The sequence below is a fragment of the Nicotiana tabacum genome, chromosome 11 (assembly GCF_000715075.1).
Source record: "Nicotiana tabacum cultivar K326 chromosome 11, ASM71507v2, whole genome shotgun sequence".
Taxonomy (NCBI): Eukaryota; Viridiplantae; Streptophyta; class Magnoliopsida; order Solanales; family Solanaceae; genus Nicotiana; species Nicotiana tabacum.
In genome coordinates, this window is record NC_134090.1 from 15,855,602 (window position 1) to 15,878,153 (window position 22,552).

A 22,552-nucleotide genomic window follows, 5' to 3' on the forward strand; every position below is an offset into this window, starting at 1 on the left:
ATGTGTGCCAACTCCAAGGGTAGCTATTGCATCAGTAATGGTAGTCGTTGAAATGTTGAAAACGATTTTATACCGGGTAAGGGTTTGGGTGCATCTCTACAAGGTATCGTACAACCGGTTTCTCTTCTTAAATACTTGGATACATTTGGTTTGGGATTCAAGCCCACAATCACAGATGTAAGAAGAGCTAGAAAAACGAAACAGAGGGCATGGGCCCTACCAAAACCGGTCCCGCGTCTTTCCAGATCATTTGGCAGGCCTGGTACTAGAAAGCGCCCAGTAACGACGGTTCCCAGTTCAGTGGTTGATATGGATAGAGATTTGATTGAACAGTTTGAGAGGTTATTCGCTAATGTGAACATGTTGGAAGCTAGAGAGGGTTCGAGTAAAGCGGATATGCAATTTGTGGGGCCTAGTACAAAGATTAACAACTGGGAAGCTACTCCTCTTCCTACTCGGAGGGAGTTTTGGTAGTTTGCTTTTATTTTCTTTCAGTTTATCTGAATTATTCCAGGGTTATAATTCAGATTCTATGTTCCGTCCGTTTGGATGTATAAACCTTGTTATCTTTAATTTCAATGAAATGCAATTTCCCTTCTTCTTCCTCCCTGATAGTTTTATTTTTGTTTTTCTTTTCTTCCGTGTACACTTCTTTTTATGCTGGCTTCAATGATATGACATGCATGAGGAATCTCCGGCCCAGTGATAAAAGCCAATCTAATTCTGAAATAGTAAATCGAGAAATAGAGTGTGATGGTGAATTAGAATATGGCGAGGATGAAGCCTTTGAAGAGATTAGTAAAGAATTAGGACATTTTGAAGAAAACCCCAAGCCTAACCTGAGTGAGACGGAAGAAATCAATTTAGGGGACCAAGATAATGTCCGAAAAACTAAAATAAGTGTCCATTTTGATCCACAACTCAGAGAGGAGATAATTAAAGCATTGTTCGAGTATAAAGATGTTTTTGCATGGTCCTATGATGACATGCTGGGTCTAAGCACTGACTTGGTGGTTCACAAATTGCACACCGACCCAGCATTCCCCCATGTCAAGCAGAAGTTGAGGAAATTTAAAATTGATATGAGTGAAGATTAAGGAAGAGGTCACCAAACAGTTTGAGGCCAAAGTCATTCGGGTCACCCGGTATCCCACCTGGTTAGCCAATGATGTGTCTGTGCCGAAGAAGGATGGCAAGACCAGGGTGTGTGTTGATTATCGAGATCTCAACAATGCAAGCCCCAAGGATAACTTCTCATTGCCGAACATCCATATATTAATCGATAATTGTGCCAAACATGAGATTGGTTCTTTTGTGGATTGTTATGCGGGCTACCACCAAATCTTAATGGATGAGGAGGATGCAGAAAAGACGGCATTCATCACGCCATGGGAAATGTACTGCTATTGGGTCATGCCATTTGGTTTGAAAAATGCTGGGGCAACCTACATGAGGGCAATAATGACCATATTCCACGACATGATACACAGGGAGATCGAGGTTTATGTGGATGATGTGATTGTAAAGTCTAGAAAGCAGTTTGACCATGTCAGAGATCTGAGAAATTTCTTCCAAAGGCTTCGCTAGTACAATCTCAAGATCAATCCTGCGAAATGCGCATTCGGTGTTCCGTCTGGAAAGCTGTTGGGATTCATAGTCAGCCGCCGAGGTATTGAGTTAGACCCATCAAAGATCAAAGCTATCCAGGAATTGCCACCCTCAAAGAATAAAACTGAGGTAATGAGTCTGTTGGGGAGATTGAATTATATCAGCAGGTTTATTGCTCAGCTCACGACAACTTGTGAGCCTATCTTCAAATTGTTAAAGAAAGATGTTGCGTTCAAGTGGACAGATGAATGTCAGGAAGCATTTGATAAGATAAAGGGGTACTTATCAAATCCACCTATGTTGGTCCCGCCGGAACCAGGGAGCCCTTTGATTCTGTATTTGACGGTCTTAGACAATTCATTTGGTTGTATGTTGGGTCAACATGACATTATCGGTAGGAAGGAGCAGGCCATCTATTATCTCAGCAAGAAGTTCACATCTTACGAGGTTAAGTACACTTATCTTGAGAGGACGTGTTGCGCCCTCACTTGGGTGGCATAGAAGTTGAAGCACTATTTGTCATCTTACACTACTTACCTCATCTCTCGTTTGGATCCGTTAAAGTATATCTTTCAGAAGCCTATGCGTACAGGGAGGCTCGTAAAGTTGCAGATTTTGCTCACAGAATTTGACATTGTCTACGTGACTCAAACTGCGATGAAAGCACAATCATTGACTGACCATTTGGATGAGAATCATATGGATGAAGAATACGAACCTTTGAAGACCTATTTTCCTGATGAAGAGGTAATGCACATTGATGAATTGGAACAGATTTTAAAGCCAGGATGAAACTTTTCTTTAAAACTCATACCGTACCGACAATGCTTGCAGGATCTTTGTCAACGGTTCCAATCAATAGAGTTCAGGCATATTCCAAGGATTCAGAATGAGGTCGCCGATGCTTTGGCTACTCTGGCGTCAATGTTGAACCATCCCAATAAGGGTTATATGGATCCTTTGCAAATTCAGATCCACGATCAACATGCTTATTGTAATGTGGTGGAAGAAGAGCTCGATGGGAAGCCTTGGTTTCATGATATCAAGGAATACATCAGGATGGGGGTGTATCCAGTACAAGCCACAGGTGATCAAAAGAGAACAATTAGGCGTTTGGCAAGCGGTTTTTTCTTCATTGGAGGGGTTCTGTACAAAAGGACTCCAGATCTTGGGATGCTGAGACGCATAGATGCTAGGCAGGCTACAACTATTATGACCAAAGTACATTATGGAGTCTGTGGACCGCACATGAGTGGGTATCTGTTGGCAAAGAAGATTCTCCAAGCAGGTTATTATTGGCTCACTATGGAGCGATATTATATCAGTTTCGTGCGTAAATGTCATCAATGCCAAGTGCACAGAGATTTGATTCATTCTCCACCATCGGAATTACACACGATGTCTGCACCGTGGCCTTTTATTGCATGGGGCGTGGATGTCATTGGGCCAATTGAGCCATCAGCATCAAACGGGCACAGGTTCATTTTGGTGGCCATAGACTACTTCACCAAGTGGGTAGAGGCTAAAACATTCAAGTCTATAACCAAGAAGGTGGTGGTTGATTTTGTGCACTCAAATATCATTTTCTAGTTTGGGATACCAAAGGTGATCATTACAGATAATGGGGCTAATCTCAATAGTCATCTGATGAAAGAGGTATGTCAACAGTTTAAGATTACACATCGCAATTCCACCCCATATCGCCCCAAGGTGAATGGAGCTGTCGAGGCAGCCAACAAGAATACAAAGAAGATAATTTGAAAAATGGTGGAGATCATTCAATCATTGTATTAGTTTAATGCTATGAGAATCTTATTAGTTTTCTATGTAGTGTAAGATGTATAGTTGATTTCTTGTTTGATTATGTTGAAGTTTCTGACTGCTGGACTCCGTAATAGTGGCATGACAAGTTTTGTTTATTGCTTGTATTGAGGTTTTCATTCAAGGCTTAAAGCCCAGCATACTAATTTATAATTTGGCATGGGAATTATAAAAGGCTGAGTAATACTGCCTTGTATTGAAAAATAATAATTTTCTTAGGCATGTGATTTGATCTTATATCCCTTTTAAAGCTTATTGGTTCACTTGATATTTGTCAGGTATTGTGCTTAGTCAATAAGTTTCAAATGGTACCTTCAAGAGTTTTAAAGTGTTCGAATAAGGATGTTCTAAATTTTATGCATTTTGTATTTCAATTAGTTCATGTCGTCCTATCTTATATTAATGTTTACCATGTAATTTTTAAGTTTGGATCTTATGGAGCTTTGTTTAAGACCCAAAGTCCGTGGAGCTTAAGATGGTTTGGCTCCGCAGAGATTCGATCTCTCGCCAATAGGTGCGAGCATCCCTCCCTTTATTAAATTTTGGCTCAATAGGAAGATGGCACGCTTTTACTATAGTTGTGTTTGTCCCGAACAAGTTCCTCCTGTTGAAGGCCATTATTGGCCCAAGTTAGTTTCAAACAATTAGCCAGTTCTTATTACTATAAATCCATTACGCATTGTTTCAGATTCAATTTTTGGTCGTAGGACGATTTGAAATTTCCTTACGTTCTTAATCAATTAGCCAATTTTTAAGTTAGTTGAAGCGCGCCGTATTAAGTAAAATATAGCTATGCCCCTCAAAAAACTAAGTTAGAAATACTTTCAATAGAATAGATTGAGGTGTGCCATGCCTAATAAAAATGACAATTGCATGGCCCTCATTTTAATTAACTTTGTTTTGATCCTTAGAATTTGAGGCGCGCCATTTAGCAAATTTTCATGGCCCTCGCAAAGTCGCAAGTTCGTAATTTCTTTAGGCACATTAGTTTAATAGTATTACTTTCCTAAATTCGGGTGTGCATTTCATGTGACCCAAATCAAATCTTAAAACGTTGACTAAAATGTGTTCAGGATTGCGGGTGCATTTCATGTGGCGCGATCCAAAGGCATGTTTTAAACAACTCTCAATCTTCTTTAAAATTAATTAAAAGCGGTTAAAAGTTAAAATTTTCACATAGGTTCGTAATTGTTTAAAATCAGATAACGAAGCCGAATATAACAGTTGAGCGACCGTGCTAGAACCACGGAACTCGGGAATGCCTAACACATTCTCCCGGGTTAAAAGAATTCCTTACTCGGATTTCTGCTTCGCGGACTGCAATACAGAGTCAATCTTTTCCTCGATTCGGGATTTCAATCGGTGACTTGGGACACCATAAATTATCCCAAGTGGCGACTCTGAATCTTTTAATAAATAAATCCTATTTCGATTGTTATTTAATTGGAAAAACTCCCTTATACATCCCTTTACGGAGTTGTGGAAAAAGGAGGTGTGACACGGTGCCACTTCTGTGCCTAAATATCTGCATCTGCGGAAGTCACTTAAAGCCCAAGGACCACATCTACGCCCCAAGCATCACACTTGTGGGCCCGCATATGCGTCAAACTCACTGTATTTGCTCCTCTTCTCTGAGTCCTCCAATTTCGCATCTGTGGCTTCCCCACCGCATCTACGACCTCGCACCTGCGGTTCCTACTCCGCGGGTGCGGTTACATCAGAAGCAACAACTTCAGCTGGATAATTCTATTTCCAAACTTTCCATTAACCATTCGAATTCATCTGAAGCCCCCGGGACCTCATCCAAAAATACCAACAAGTCACATATCAACATACCAACTTAGTCGAATCTTCGGAACACTCAAAACAGCATCAAAACACCTACCCTCGGATTCAATCCTAAGAACTTCTAAACTTCCAAATTCCGCAAACGATGCCGAAACCTTCCAAACCTCATCCGAATGACCTGAAATTTTGTACACACGTCATAAATGATATTACGAACCTACTCCAACTTCCAAAATTCTATTCCGGCCCCGATATCAAAATTTCCACTGCCAATCAAAAATCACCAAAAATACTAATTTCGCCAATTCAAGCCTAATTCTATCACGAACCTCCAAATCTCATTCCGGACGCGCTCCCAAATCTAAAATCACCCAATGGAGCTAACAAAACTATCAAAAATCCAATCCGAGGTCAAATATTAAAAAGTCAAAAACTTGGTGAAAGCTTTCAAATTTAAAGCTTCAAATTGAGCATCATTCTTCCAAATCTATTCTGATTAACCTGATAAACCAAAATCGATGATTTACATGAGTCATAATACATCATATGGAGCTACTCATGCCCTCAAACAACCGAGCGAAGTGTAAATACTCAAAACGATCGGCCGGGTCATTACATCCTCCCCTACTTAAATATACGTTCGTCCTCGAACGTGTCCAGAGTTGTTCTCAAAGCCATCAAACTGCCGAATAACCTTACCATGAACATACCCGGGGGTGATCCTACGTCACCCTATCCCATATAAATCTGATAACACAACATGACTGAAATTTCTTAATCCAACTTAGCCCATAAGTCTTAGAACCCAATTTCCATCATCCGAAATTTTCTATAAGATCACAATCTCGCATCTACATTCTGAATAAGTTCGAACAAGCTGTAATAAACCATATTTGTAACCCAAAATGTAATTACATGACATATCACTTAACTCAAACACTCGTAGCAATAACTTCTAATCATAGCAGCTGCTCAAAATAACCCAATACCGGTAATAAACCTCTTACCAAACAAAGCCTCATTCCAACACTTTCATATACTACTGATGATGAAAGAAACACGCAGAAAGTCATAATCATTCCTCAGATCAACTAGTCATGGAGCTCCCTCTCCTTCGGCAAGGACCATAGTAAATTTCTAAGCCGAATTTCGATATTATCCTTCCAACATACTGAAATCGAATCCGATAATATTCATTCTAGATCCCAATGACCTCATCTCATCCAACACGACTACTATAGTGACATGACACATCAATACAATCTAAAGACACAGCCCGTGCAATCCGCGCACCAATAATTAACAGTCCAAATGTACTCAAATCATGAAAAATGACTCAAGTGAGAGAGTTATACCGCAAGCTCACCAGTACCACCACAACACGATGCTAAGAACCCATCACACATCGTAGAACCAGAACACATGAATCTAACCAGAAGTATCATACCTCCACATAACTTCGCTGCAATGCGCGACGCTATCCAAACACTGGTCCACATGAAACACCTCAAGTCACCATGCTCAAAATCATCAACCACGTGCAATTTGATGTCTAGTACCAAAAGTGAATCACCATAACCACGGAGAAGTAAATGACATAATGCCATACCAACCTGAAAGAACATATCCAATGCGCAATTAGTCATGCAACACTTAAATACTCGTATCACTCAAATTTCGCTATAAAGCCCAAATATAACCATATCATTTGTCCATAAAATCAACGAATCACAATCCTGCATAGCTCACAAGAGTAACTCACAAACAAATCTCGGGACACAATAAGCTTATCAACAATCGAATGGCATCTCCCTCAACAATATTAGTTCGAAGTCAACTCCTTCGACTCGATGTAGAACACACATCCATATTGGGCCTACCAATGAACTCCAAATCAACTCTGGTCACCCACAATAGATGAATAATTTTTTGAAAGTTCACAATGACTGAATCATGGCACGTACAACATCTGACTAGCTTTTCTCACATCTTTATAGTCCACAACCACAAAATAACATGTTTATGAGAACTACCAGTCTCGAAATCCATAAAGCACACGAATCACCATTTCTGATCCTAACTCCATCGCCCGAATATCTAACACACCTCTAATACTCGATCATTCTATGAGGGATACTCCTATAATTCTTCTGTGCCACCAAGCAAACTTGAATATCAGCAGTCGATCAAACAAGAGAGTGTTGCAATACCAATGAAGTATCCTTAACCCAAACACATTACCCTTTATGAAATATATACCCTCAGCAAGTTACACCAATTAGTAATATCATTTACCTAGTCATCTGAAACTATCCATGTTGCCTAAGAATTTATGACCTTCCTTTCAGAACTGAACCGTGACCTTACACATGAAAATCTCAACCCTACAACAAACTGTATATACCATGCCATCTTATGATAAATATGAGAACTTCATAATCCACTCCGAGCCACAAGCAACTACGCATTCAACTAGCCAAGAACTTTCTATTTGATCCCATATAAAAGAAAATCACTACATCACATGCTCTTCACGCCTATAGAAAATATACATCTCCAACCGTGGTAGGAATCATCAAGAACTCTCCGAATCCCTTTTGCACAAAACCAAACCGTTAGGACTGAATCCTTCTAACTCAACCCAGCCGCGCAGGTCACTAAAAACCCAAGAGCATTGACACGAAACACCTGTAGAAACTCATTACCTCATAAGCACCCGAAGTACTAATCATATCCCTTACCATGCTGATCCAACCTACTGTCACGCCTCCTTTTACTATCCCGAAAGGGTATAAGGGAGTTTTTTCTAATTTAAGTGACAATCGAAACGTGATTATTTATTTAAAATCAGAGTCTCCACTTGGGATAATTTATGATGTCCCAAGTCACCGGTTTAAAATCTCGAATCGAGGAAATTGACTCTATTTACGGTCTGCGAACACAGATATTCGGGTAAGGAATTTTGTTAACCCGAGAGAAGGTGTTAGGCACTCCCGAGTTCCGTGGTTCTACCACAGTCGCTTTGATCATAGTTGACTTAAACAAATTGTCTAATTACATTTTAGAACCTATGTGCATTAGCCGCTTTTAATTAAGAAATTATCTTGAAACAGGTCACGAATATGTGTACCCGTTCGTTTGGTGCATCAAAAATCATGTCATGCGAACGTGTCCACAGTTAATAACGTTTTATTATTATTAAGAAAATTTGGCCGAAGTTGCGTGAACACATACTTCTATTTTGTTTTTAGAAATCGTAATCATGTCACACGAACATGTCCACAACCACGATAATGTATTAAACGTGCCTAAAGCAAACTCCGAACATTTGTTATTTTTATATCTAAATTAATGTGAGGGACATGTATGATTAAATGGTGGATGGTACTCCTCGGACTATATGAACTAAAATTAATTTAGCGGCCTATTAAAACTAATTTTATTATTAAGAAGAATTTGATCGAAGTTGCGCGAACGCATACTCCGAATTAGTTTTTAGAATCGTAATTATGTTACGCAAACGTATACATCTTGAAGGCCTTCCTACAAATATTCATTTTAAATAACTAGTTATGGTATATATGAAGGCCATGGGTGATTTGATTAAAATGGCACACCTCAACTATTCTAAAGAAAGAATTATGGATGCTCAGATTTAATCTAATTAAAGTCCAATCTAAACTACCAATTGAATATAGACACTGAATAGATTACTAGGCACTAATTTATTTTAAAAAAAAAATGTGGAACAGCAATGAGCCTAACATCACTTAGAGTCTTCTAAGGAAAACAAGGCTAGGAGAGGGGAGACGGGATGGAAATTGAGCCCAAGGATAAAAGCGAAAGGGCAAGTGAGCTTGATTGGGCCTAGTTGCTGGATTGGGCTAATATCAGGCCCAGCAAAAATTGCTATGTTAGAACTCGTTACTTTTAAGCCAATTGATGAAAGAAGATTGCTGAAGGTAATTGGGCATGAGGTTGAGCCCAAAAACGAAAGCAAAAAGAAGTTAGGGCACTCTAAACCTGGTTTTGTTGATACCCAATTTCATCCTACTTTCCTTCTAATTAATTTTCTGGTGCTTCCTAGTCCTTCTGAAACATAAGTGCCGATCGGAAGGGAATCTGTACACGTTAATTAGCTTCTAAAAGATAAAATATTTTATTACCATTATTATTATTATTATTATTATTATTATTATTATTATTATTATTATTATTATTTTACTAATTCTTTTTGTCGTTAGTTTAAGGATATCAAATAGGAAAAGTATGGAACATTAAATTGCTTTTTTAGTTTGATCTTTAAACTAACTACTTATTTTGAAAAAATCTATATGTCTATCATATTATTATATTGTGTCCAAATTAGCAAGATAAAGGAAGCTCAAAGAAATTAATAAGAAGAAAGAAAATGCCATCAAATTAGGCTCAAAGGATAACCCATCTTCAAGACGAGCCCAAGTCTGCCAAAACAATTAGGATTAAAATTAAAATGATCCTCCTTTCTTAAGACTTAGACCTAATAGTATGCAGTCTTGTTGTTAAGGTACTTTTTGAAATCTCATGCAGCCGGCCCCACCCCTTTCCTCTCTTTGACAAAATTCCAGCTTGCTTTCAATTTGAAATTCACCATTTTCAGCAAAAGTCTTCATTCTCTCTTGCATATTAAATGAAAAGCCAAAAACTTTGGTATCCAATTTGACCAAATCGTTGTAACTCTGAAGTAAGATGACGATTTTGTTGATCTTCTTTCTGACACATTTTGGACGGATCTGGAACGAGCATTTCGAATTTCAAACGGATCTTTCAATTCCCGCTTCCAAAACCTTATCATCTCGGAATCCCTAATAAAATCAGTTTATATCATACTCAGTTTATTCTTTTAATCTCAAGTTTTACAATCTGTGAAAAACTCCTCAATATTTAGTCTTTATTATTACATTCTCCATGACTAAGGAGTGGTAGATCTGACCTTTAAAGCTCCTACATTTTCCTTTATGTTGGTGACCACTTTAAACATATACTCTCGTGTTTGGAACATTGACTGATTACACGTTTGATTTGAATCCTTAATCCATTTGTGTGGAAAAGACGAAAGCATTTGGCCTTAACTCATTTTTTGTAGTAAGATAACTTTCTTTTAAAAAAAAAAAAACAATTTTGGACCTCTAGCATTTGAAATCCTTCAGATCGTCCCTTTTCAAGACTTTCGACCATTTGATTTCGCAAACGAAAGTATTGGTTTTACTAATTTAATCAATTATATTGTAGTTATTCACTTAGCCTTAATTAATTAACCCTAAGTCCGAAGGTAATCGCGTCTCATGTGGATCTTGAGGGGTGTCTTACACCTTCCCCTTAAGTTAATTTGAACCCTTACCTTAGAATCTCTCATATTTAGTAGACTTTAACGAAGTTTAACTTTACATTACTTAGTTAAAATAGGTGTCCTAATTCATCTTTAAAATAATTAGTTGTGACTCTTTAATTAGTAATAAATTTAGGAATCGTCAATATGTTATACTCTAATTTGATCTGGTTAAAATAGGGTATAACAGGTTTCAACAAGGTACCACGCCTAGGCCCAGGCCAGGCCCAATTATCATTGAGGCTTACTGATCCTCTCCAACACACCTAACCACAATTACATAAAGGCTGAAAATTAAACTATGACTAACCATGCCAAAAGTACTTGAATTAATTTATACAACATGGATAACTAAATTAAATTTATACAACTCTAGTCATAATAACTCAACACTCATGGTATCTAGCTAATTAACATTTGCAGCTTCATAAAAAGACATTCCAATCTTCAGCTAAGGCAAATTAGTCCAGCCCAGGTGATTCCACAATTTCTGAAAGACAACAGTTGCATTTACAAGGATAGCTACAAAGCTAGCTTGCAAACCCGCGTCCAACACTCCACAAGCAAATGAAATAGCAGTTAGGGTGATTATAACATTTCCATGACTTAACACACAAAAATCAGAGAAGAGACATGCCAAACAAAACTTTTCTTTTTTTAAAGGGTTAATTCAACGAAACAGCAAGTCTATTGAACCATAAAATTCAGAATCAGCCAACAAAGCCATCAGCCATCAAAAACATCAAAGTTAGTTATATTACATGCTTGTAAACTCAAGATATTAACTTGAATCTGGCTTTCATCACCATTTGAGTTACTACCAAACTTCAACTAGAAAAATTGCATAAGCAAACTAAAGAAGGGAACAGTTAATCATGGTAATCCTTAGTGATCAATCACAGAAATAACATAGAGAAGATATTTTTTCATTGCATGAATTCAGAGTAAGACAAAGTAGGTGAAGGTTTACATACCTAGAAGGGAGATAACAGCAAATAACCAAATAGAAGTATGAAATATAGGAGTGAGATCAGCTTTTTCGGTAACAGCAGTGAGAACCAGCAACAATACTCAACACAACTGTGCTATCAAGCCATTCTTAGCTCCAAAAACCCAGAAATTTTAGAGAAAACACACTTCCAAACTTTAGAAAAAGAAGCTGGACCTCTCAAAAGAATTATTAGGTCTGTTTTTCGTGTCTAAAGAGTGAGGGGAAAGCCATATTTATACAACAAAAATCTGTTGTGTGCCTTCCAAGGCAAGGAATAATTTTTTTGAAAACACCTCTCACAAAACATCTTTTTAACAGCAATTGGACAACTAGCCATTTCTAATTGGTTTCAGCATTTGTACTGGCAGAATGAAACCAGCTGTCTATGCTCCAGAACCTTCTAAATACCTATCTGAAACCCTCATTTCTAAACCCCAAATTACCCCCTTAAGTTACTTATTCGAATCCTTTTACCCCTCACAAGTTTAATTTGTTCACAAAATAAAACCAACAAACCAAACAGAACTAGGCACGAATTGAGAAATTAGTAAATAAAAAAAACATAAATTTTTGTGCATTAAATCCTGAATTACTCCCAACCATAACTAATGAATCAAATTGAGAAACAACATGAACAAACATCGACAAGGAATTGCTAAAGCTGAGTAATCCAGCCACTGAACTGAGAACTCAAACAAATTTTAACAAACCAATATGAAACTTAACCCTAAATTAATCTGCAAATCGGAATCATGCAAGCTAAAAAAATGATGAGAAGATGAATAGTGAGAGCTCTTACCCCAAACCTGCCCCAAGAAAGGTACAGGTGATGGATTTCGACCGGAATCTGATGAGTCACCCAAATCCGGCGGTCTCAAAGTGACTAACAACTACCGTCAATCGATTTCTCTTATAGAGAGTAGTCTATTAATGTATGTTTTTAGTCAAATCGACTCGGATTTATGAAGAAAATCGAAGAAGGGAGAAATAGGGCGAATTCTGGAATCCCTACATCTGAAACTAATAGCAATTGGTTTGATTCTTCACGAGTTTAATGGTGGCTCGTCAGTGAGGCAGGCGTGAACAATATGGGACGTGAATCTAAGTGGGTTTAAAGGTCATTTGGTGGGGTTGGAACGGTGGTTGGTTGATGGAGTTTCTAGGGGCAGCTAGGGTTTGACGAGATTAGAGAGGGGGACGAAGTGGGATGTGAGTTTAGGGTTTGGGGGAGATTGAGTTTGGACAATTAAATATAACCCTGGTACCCAGTTCACAACTGTTGGATCACATAAGATCAACGGCTGTGATGATAAGGGCCCAGAACAACGTCGTTTGGTACGGGGTAAGGCTAGACTGGGTGTTCCAATTTGGGCCTGGATCGGAGGAGTTTTTTGAGCGGGTCTTGGGGTGAAAAGCTTGGGCTTCAGCATTTTGGTCCAATAAACAACAACCCTTTAATTTCCTCTAATTCCCTTTCTTTTTTTCCTTTTTTTCAATTTTTCGTTTCCTATTTTAATTAATTAAAACCTAAATTAAACTCCTAAAATAATTAATTTGAAAAAATTAAGCTGATTATCTAATATAATATTTACAAAAATTAATTACTCCTAAATTAAAAGAGAAAATTACTAATTTAAAATTAAAAGGCTAAAAGTGCAAAAGTAAGACAATTTTTGTGATTTTCATTTTTTAAATAAAAAAACTAATTTACAAATTAACCTTAAAAATATAAAAATGAAACTTATATGCAATGCATGGTATTTTTGGCATTTTCTTGATTTTAACAAAATAAACATGCACAGAAATGCAAACAATTAACACAAATTCCTACAAAATTGTAAAACATGGAGAAAAATTTGTTTTTCCTTGTATTTTATGGGAGTAATTCTTATAGGACAAAAATCACGTGCTCACAGCTTCCCCTCTTTGCTCGGAAACATGAAGAGTTTTCGTGCAAAGATAAAGTGAGCGGATACGAGCGATTTTTGCCCGTTTGAATACTCCGTGGGAAGCATTTTGAAAAATTTGACTGCACCCTACTTCTGAGGTTGACTACATATCCTTGGCTATAAAGGAATCAGGTCAGTGTAGTTCGGGAAGTTTTGGTAGCTGGGACTCCTAGGAAGCTGTGATTTCACTGTTGCTGCTGCTGCTACTGCTTGTTGAACTCCTTATTACACCAAGACAAAATAAAATAAGCTAGACTAAACTATGATCTATGAATTACAAGAGTCCTGTCTACACATCTTCAAACTTGATCTTGCAGTCTCTGCTGCTCTGTTGACTTGTACTCTTTAGATGAGCTTCTTTTGTTGCTGACTTGAATTGCATTCCGAAGTGAATTCCCTTATTCTCCAGGTTGCGCCTGATTGCCAACATTTGAACTGTATTCCCTTGCTCTCCAGGTGGGCGCCTGATTACCAAAACTTGAATTGTATTCCCTTTGTTACCTTAAACTGTTTTCCCCTAAAATTTGTTCTGTCTTCCTTTGAAACTTGAACTGCTTTCTTTATTCTTCAGGTGGGTGCCTACTTGCCAAACTTTAACTATATTCCCTTGCTCTCCAGGTGGGCGCCTGATTGCCAAAAGTTTAACTGTATTCCCTTGCTTTCCAGGTGGGCGCCTGATTGACAAAACTTTAACTGTATTCCCTTACTTTCCAGGTGGTCACCTGATTGCCAAGACTTTAACTGTATTCCCTTGCTCTCCAGGTGGGCGTCTTATTGCCAAAACTTTAACTGTATTCCCTTGCTCCCAGGTGGGCGCCTGATTGTCAAAACTTTAACTGTATTCCCTTGCTCTCCAGGTGGGCGCCTGATTGCCAAAAGTTTAACTGTATTCCCTTGCTCTTCAGGTGGACGCCTGATTGCCAAAAGTTTAATTGTATTCCCTTGCTCTCCAGATAAGTTTAACTGTATTCCCTTGATCTCCAGATGGGCTCCTGATTGCCAAAAGTTTAACTGTATTCCCTTGCTCTCCAGGTGGGCGCCTGATTTCCAGCACTTGCACTGCTTTTCCCTCGAAACTTGACATGCTTTCCCTTGTTCTCCAGGTAGGCTCCTGGTTGCTGAACTTGAACCGTCCTCCTTTGAACATTGCTGCTTTTCCTTTGTTCTCCAGGTGGGTGCCTGATTACCAACATTTGAATTGTATTCTTTTCCTCTGAAACTTGAATTGTCTTCCCTTGTTTTCCAGGCGGGCGCCTGATTGCCAACACTCGAACCATCTTCTCTTGCTACTTGAAACTGTTTTCCCTAGAAACTTGCACCATTCTCCCTTGCTTTTCAGGTGGGCGCCTGATTGCTGAGCTTGACCTGCTTTCCTTTGAGCTTGTGTCGTCTTCCCTTGTTCTCCAGGTGGGCACCTGATTGCTGAACCTGAACTGCTTTCTCTTGAGACTGCTTTTCCTTTGAATTGTCTTCCATTGTTTCTCCAGGTGGGTGCCTGATTTCTTGAACATGAACTGCTTTCTATTTTTTAAACTCGTGTTGTCTTCCCTGGTTCTTCAGGTGGGCACCTGATTTCAACGAAGCAGACAAAACAAAAGACATTTTTCTGCCCTAGCTTGACATTGGGAACATCTCTGAGTGTTAACTGATTTCTTGTTATCAAAATACATTCTAAACTAAATTCCTCTATCCTGAAAATTTCAAACCAAGCCTCATCTCAAAAGTGAAAAGCTCAAATGCCAAATTATACTTCCCAAAAGTAGACCTCTTGTCAGACCTTTGTCATTTGTAAGGATCTCAAAACTTACTAAATTCTCTTATCCAGGAGGATACTGGAGCTTACTACCGAGCCTGTCTGCCACCTGCTTTCCTCACAGAGGGTTTCTCCGAAACAAACGAAATTTCCTACCCTTGTTTCAATCAAAGAAAAATCTTGTCAGTTGAAAATGTGGTGGTTAGTTTGTGGCATTCTTGCTAAGGGTAGCCTTTCCGCTGCCATGCTTTGTTCTGCTCAGCTGCATCTGACTGGCAAAAAGTTATTTCACCTTCTGATTAATCCTTAGCCATTAAAGCTTGAATGACCCGAGTGCCCTATAATCAGCCTGCTATTTTAAAATGTCTGTCTCTCCCATCTGAAATTCTATATTTCTCCCCACAATTCCACGAAACCACTTGATCACTTGAACCATGGCTAACACCTTATTTTCCATTTTTTCATTGGGCTATTTCTGGTATGTTGTGGCCGCATTTTGCTTCTGTGCAATTTGGAAGTTGGTAATAAGCTTTGCAATCCTTACTTTTGCTTAGCAAGGCTAACATTGAAAGAGCCTTAGAAGAGTAGACCCAGAAGGAAATGAAATGCAATGACTTCGAGAATTATGAATAGAGAAGAAAGAATCAAAACAAAAGGACTGTTTGAAGAAGTAAAGGAAAAGGGACTAATCTGAGTGAGGCTGCTGGCATCAATGATCATGACATGCACTTCGAATTAAACAGCCTAGCCCATTCAGTCAATCCTTTTTCAGTTTTCACACTTATGCCCAAGGTTCCCGCGGTCTGATTCCTTTGCAAAGTCATTAACCTTATTCGGTTTGTGGTGCCCTGAACGGTTTTCACCAGCAAACCACTCTCATTTATTCATCTCTCAACTCACTATCGCCTTAGGGTGCCCGTGAGGGTTTTCACCAGTAAGACTCTCTCATTTTTTAATTTCTCTTAGCTTTCTGTCGCCTTACGGTGCCCATGAGGGTTTTCACCAATAAGACTCTCTCATTTTTCATTTTTCCTGCTTAGACCGAAGTGTTGCCCCTGATATGAATTGCACCTCTACTTGCTCGACTTGGCCTCTCTCGAAGACTGATCGAAAGGTCTTTCTTTGGACTGTAATGTGGGCTTTTGGATAGGGTTAAAAAGAAAGGATATCACAAAGGCTCAAAACAACTTGAATGGGTTTAAAATTACAACTTTTGGAATCAGATCTCTTACAACAAATGCAACTCCTGCCCCAGTTTCTTTGCTCGGGGACTTTTGAATTTTTATTTTGATAAGACCGAACCGTGAGGCTGCCTACGTATCCTTAAAAGGAATCAGGTCGAACATAGTTCATGATATAGGAATTGCTTTGTTGTTGTTACGTTTCTCTTTTCTTTTTATTTCTTTCTTTTTCCTTTTCTTTTCTCTTCTTTTTTTCTTTTTTCACTCTTTTTTCACTCTTTTCCATTCTTTTCTTTATCTTTTGTGTTCGCGTCTCTAAATTTTGCTACTGATTTCAAAAGAGGGGTATGAAAGGAAATAAATAAGGCTCAAGGGGGTATCAAAGGATAAAGTGTTTAGATAGCAGAATAAAATGCCTTCGTCATTCCAAACTTCAAAATATGCCAAGTATACACAACAATTTAGACAAACCAAAGAAATCATACATAATATCGTTTGACTGCATCAGAATTGATAGCCATATCTACATATTTGCCTTCTGAATCAGTTAAACATAAAGCACCATTGGACAACACTTTTGTTAAAATGAACGGCCCCTGGCAATTTGAGGCGAACTTGCCTTTCGCTTCAGCCTGATATGGAAGGATGCATTTCAATACTTGTTGACCCACTTCAAATTTTTATGGACGCACCTTCTTGTTGTATGCTCTTGCCATTCTCTTTTGATACAACTGGCCATGACACACTGCTACCAATCCTTTCTCGTCAATCAAACTCAATTGTTCTAGACGGGTTTTGACCCACTCATCAATATCAATCTCGTTTTCTGCAACAATTCGAAGGGATAGAATTTCAACTTCCGCAGGTATCACTGCTTCAGTGCCATATACCAACAAAAAAGGAGTTGCACATACTGAAGTGCGAATAGTAGTGCGATAGCCCAACAAAGCAAAGGGCAACTTCTCTTGCCATTTCCTGGAACCCTGCACCATTTTCCAAGTATCTTCTTTATGTTCTTATTGGCTGCCTCGACTGCTCCATTCTTCTTGGGGCAGTATGAGGTAGAATTTTGATGTGTAATCTTAAACTGTTGACACACTTCATTCATCAGATGACTGTTAAGATTAGCACCTTTATCTGTGATGATCACCTTTGGGATTCCAAATCGACAAATGATATTTGAATGAACAAAATCGACCACTGCCTTCTTGGTCACAGATTTGAAAGTTTTAGCTTCAACCCACTTAGTGAAATATTCAATGGCCACTAGAATGAACCTGTGTCCATTGGATGCTGCTAGCTCAATTGGTCCGATGACATCCATACCCCAAGCAACAAAGGTTCTTGGTGCGGACATTGTGTGTAATTCAGAAGGCGGAGAATGAATCAAATCTCCATGTACTTGGCATTGATGACACTTGCGCACAAAACTGATACAATCTCACTCCATGGTGAGCCAACAATAACCTACTCAAAGAATTTTCTTTGCCAGAACATACCTACATATATGCGGCCCGCAGACTCCGGAATGCACTTCGGTCATGATAGTTGTGGCTTGTCTAGCATCTATGCATCTTAACAATCCCAGATCTGGAGTTCTTTTGTACAAAACTCCTCTACTAAAGAAAAATCTATTTGCCAAGCGCCAAATTGTTCTCTTTTGATCCCCTGTGGCTTATACCGGATATACCCCCGACATGATGTACTCCCTAATATCATGGAACTAAGGTTCACCATCAAGTTCTTTTTCTACCATGTTACAGTAAGCATGATGATCGTGGACTTGAATATGCAAAGGGTCAACATAACCTTATCTGGATGATGTAACATTGACGCCAGAGTAGCCAAAGCATCAGAAACCTCATTGTGGATCCTAGGGATATGCCTAAACTCCACTGATCTGAACCGCTGACAGATATCCTGTAGACATTGTCGATACGGTATGAGTTTCAAATCTCGGGCCTCCCATTCTCCCTGGATCTGGTGCACTAACAGATCTGAATCTCCCAAAACCAACACTTCTTGGACTCTCATGTCCACAGCTAACCTTAAACCCAGAATACATTCTTCGTACTTGGCCATGTTGTTGGTAAAATAGAAACAAAGCTGAGTTGTGACAGGGTAGTGGTGCCCTATTTTAGAAATGAGTACAACTCCTATTCCAACGCCTTTCATGTTGGCTTCCCCATCAAAGAAGAGTTTCCAACTAGACTTTTCATCCTTCTCGACTTCATTAATATGAATTACCTCTTCATCAGAAAAGTAAGTCCTCAAAGGTTCATATTCTTCATCCACCGGGTTCTCGGACAAGTAATCGGCCAAAGCTTGGGCTTTCATCGCCGTCTGAGTCACATATACGATGTTAAACTCTATGAGCAAAATCTGCCACTTTGCGAGCCTTCATGTTTGCATGGGCTTCTGAAAGATATACTTTAAAGGATCCAGGCGAGAAATGAGGTAAGTAGTGTAGGATGACAAATAATGCTTCAACTTTTATGCTACCCAAGTTAGGGCACAACATGTCCTCTCAAGGGAGTATACTTAACCTCATAAGATGTGAACTTCTTGCTGAGATAATAGATGGCTTGGTCTTTCTTGCCAGTGATGTCATGCTGACCCAACACACAACCAAATGAATTATCCAGGACTGTCAAATAAAGAATCAAAGGTCTCCCAGGTTCTGGCGGGACCAACACAAGGGGGTTTGACAAATATTATTTGATCTTATCAAATGCCTCCTGGCACTCATCAGTCCATTTGAACGTATCATCCTTCTTTAGTAACTTAAATATGGGCTCACAAGTTATCGTGAGCTGAGCAATAAACCTGTTGATGTAGTTCAGCCTCCCTAGCAGACTCATTACCTCGGTCTTGTTCTTTGGTAGTGGTAACTCCTAGATAGCTTTGATCTTTGACGGATCCAATGCAATGCCCCGTCGGCTGACTATGAACCCCAACAGTTTCCCAGATGGAACACCAAATGCACACTTTGTAGGGTTGAGCTTAAGATTGTACCTACGGAGCCTCTGAAAAAAAATTCTCAAATCTCTGACATGGTCAGACTGCTTCCTAGACTTTATGATCACATCATCCACATAAACCTCAATCTCCTTGTGTATCATGTCATGAAATATGGTAGTCATTGCCCTCATGTAAGTTGCCCCAGCGTTCTTCAAACCAAAAGGCATGACCCGGTAGCAATATGTTCCCCACGATGTGATGAATGTTGTCTTTTCCACATATTCCTCATCCATTAAAATCTGATGATACCCCGCATAGCAGTCCACAAAAGACCCAATCTCGTGTTTGGCACAATTGTCAATCAAAATGTGGATATTTGGCAGTGGAAAATTGTCCTTTGGACTTGCTTTGTTAAGGTCACGGTAATCAACACACACTCTGGTCTTACCATCTTTCTTTGGCACAGGCACAATGTTGGCTAACCACGTGGGATACCGTGTGACTCGAATGACCTTTGCATCAAGCTGTTTTGCGACTTCCTTTTTAATCTTCACACTCATGTCAGTTTTGAACTTTCTCAACTTCTACTTGACGGGAGGGAATGCTAGATCAATTGGCAATTTATGGACCATCAAATTGGTACTCAAGCCTGGGATGTCATCATATGACCATACAAAAATATCCTTATACTCAAACAATGCTTTAATTAATTCTTCCCTGTTTTGCGGTTCAAGATGGACACTTTTCTTAGTTTCTCTGACATTATCTGGGTCCCCTAGATTGATTGCTTCCGTATCGTTCAGATTAGGCTTGGGTTTTTTATTCAAAATGATTTAGTTCTTTACTAATCTCTTCAAAGGCCTCATCCTCATCATATTCTGATTCATCATCACATTCTATTTCTTGGATTATTATTTCAGAATTATATTGACTTTTAAGACTTGGCCGAAGATTCCTCATGTATGTCATGTCATTGAAACCATCATAAAAAGAACTGTACAAAGAAAAAAAGAAAACAAAAATAAAACTATCAGGAATGATGGAAAAGGGAATTGCATTTCATTGAAAATAAAGGATAACAGGGTTTGTACATCAACAAGCGGAAAATAAAAAATCTAGGTCACAACCCTGGAATGGCCCAGATAGAAAGGAAAACAAAACAAACTACCAAGACTCCTTCCGAGTAGGGAGAGGAGTAGCCTTCCAATTGTTAAGCTTTACATTCGGCCCGACGAACTGCACGCCTGCTTTGCTAGAACCTTCTCCAACTTCTACCATGTTCATATCATCGAACAAACCTTAGAACCTTTCAATCAACTCTTCATCAATGTCAACCATAGAACTTGGAACTGTCGTCACTAGGCATTTCCTGGCACTGGGCTTGACAAAAGACCTGGAGAGATGCGGGATAGGCTTCGGAAGTGCCCACGCCTTCTGTTGCAACCTTTTAGCCCTTTTCACATCTGCCGCTGTAGGTTTGAATCTAAGACCGAACGTACCCAAATTTTCAGGGAGGGACATTGGTTGTATGATACCCTGCAAGGATGCATCCAGACTTTTACCTGGCTCAAAGACATTTTTTAGTATTTCAGAGGCCACCATGATGGATGCAGAGGCTATCTTTGGAGTTGGAACACATTTCCCTTCTGGAACCTTCTCGACCGGCACTGTCTCAAAAACTTGATAGTTCTAGGGCCTTTTATCATCCTTAGCCTTAATAAACGGGATGGAGGCATCACTGTGAGCACACAGATTCTCCTCACCATTCACGACGATCTCTTGTCTATCCCACTCGAACTTGACCATCTGATGCAAAGTGGATGAGACTGCTTTGGCGGCATGTATCCAAGGCCGACATAACAACAAATTGTAAGAGACGGCTACATTTAGTACCTAGAACTCCATGGTGAATTCCATCGGTCCTATTGTCAATTCAAGCACTATATCACCAACCGAGTCTTTTCCTCCACCGTCGAAACCTCAAACGCATATGTTGTTCTTGTGAGTTCTCTCATCATCAACTTTCAACTTGTTCAGAGTAGAAAGAAGGCAGATGTTTGCACTGGAACCATTGTCAACTAATACCCTGGTGACCACAGAATCTTCGCATTTCATCGTAAGATAGAGAGCTTTATTGTGTTCAGTACCTTCCACAGGCAACTCGTCATCAGAGAAGGTGACCTTGTTCACCTCAAATATTTTTTTAGCAATCTTTTCCAGATAGTTCACTGAAATTTTGTCGGGGACATGAGCTTCGTTCAAAATTTTCATCAGAGCCCGTCGATGCTCGTCTGAGTGGATCAACAATGATAGCAAGGAAATCTGAGCAGACATCTTTCTCAACTGCTCCACGATGGAGTAATCTTGTACCTTCATTTTTCTTAAAAACTCATCCGCCTCTTCTTCAGTGACTGATTTCTTTACTAGAACTGGGTTATCTCTGGATGTTCTAGCTTTCCTTAACTCTTCCGGGGAAAAGCATCTCCCCGAACGAGTTAATCCCTGGGACTCATTGACTTCTTCTTTCATTTACTTTCCCTTATAGGTCACTATCAATCGTTCGTAGTTCCATGGGATAGCCTTGACATTGACTACCGGTAACTGGGTTACAGGCTTGATGATGACAGGGTCCGTAAGGGCATCCTCTACAATTATGATAGGCTTACTCATCAACCTGGCACAACCACTTTTGACTTATTCTACTTTGTTGCAGCATCATTCGGGAATCTTTTCTTAACTACCACAGATGGCTCACTGTTTGTCATGCTCAACTTGTTCACTGATCCTTCAACCGTTGGTTTTTTAGTTGGCTTGACCTCACTAGACCGAATCATCATAACGGATTGTGAGGGCTTCTTGGGTTTCCCCTCCTTGTGTACTATCTCGATCATGTTTGTTTCCTCATGGGTTAGTAATGGGTTCTGATTGATGTTGGGTACCTATGGAGTTTGGACTTCAATCCGGTTTGTGTCGATGAGCTCCTGGATGGCATTTTTCAAGTGCCAGAACTTCTCTGTATCATGCCTCGGAGTACCAGAACAATATACACAGCTCAAGGAGTAATCAAGATTCTTTGGAGGAGGTTTTGGCAATTTCGACTCAATTGGCCTCAGCATATCCAACTGCCTCAAT

The 22,552-nt window shown here is 39.3% G+C and overlaps 1 protein-coding gene across 1 annotated transcript; it reads right to left on the reverse strand.

Annotated features, from left to right (window-relative positions):
* Positions 1-15,053: 15,053 nt before the first annotated feature.
* On the reverse strand, positions 15,054-18,796 carry LOC107792198 (uncharacterized). The gene is made up of 2 exons (XM_075224114.1): positions 18,294-18,796; positions 15,054-15,093 (listed from the first exon to the last, which is right to left on the reverse strand). Exons 1-2 carry the CDS (start codon positions 18,794-18,796, stop codon positions 15,054-15,056), a joined length of 543 nt encoding a protein of 180 aa, XP_075080215.1.
* Between the last annotated feature and the right edge of the window lie 3,756 nt (positions 18,797-22,552).

Excerpts from the sequence above, each read along its gene's own strand:
- LOC107792198 (XM_075224114.1), bottom strand. The coding sequence starts at position 18,796 with ATGAAAGCCCAAGCTTTGGCCGATTACTTGTCCGAGAACCCGGTGGAT. Across the intron at positions 15,094-18,293 it reads GATGCTTTGGCTACTCTGGC|GTGCCCACCTGAAGAACCAG; the intron begins GTCAATGTTACA and ends CGTTGAAATCAG.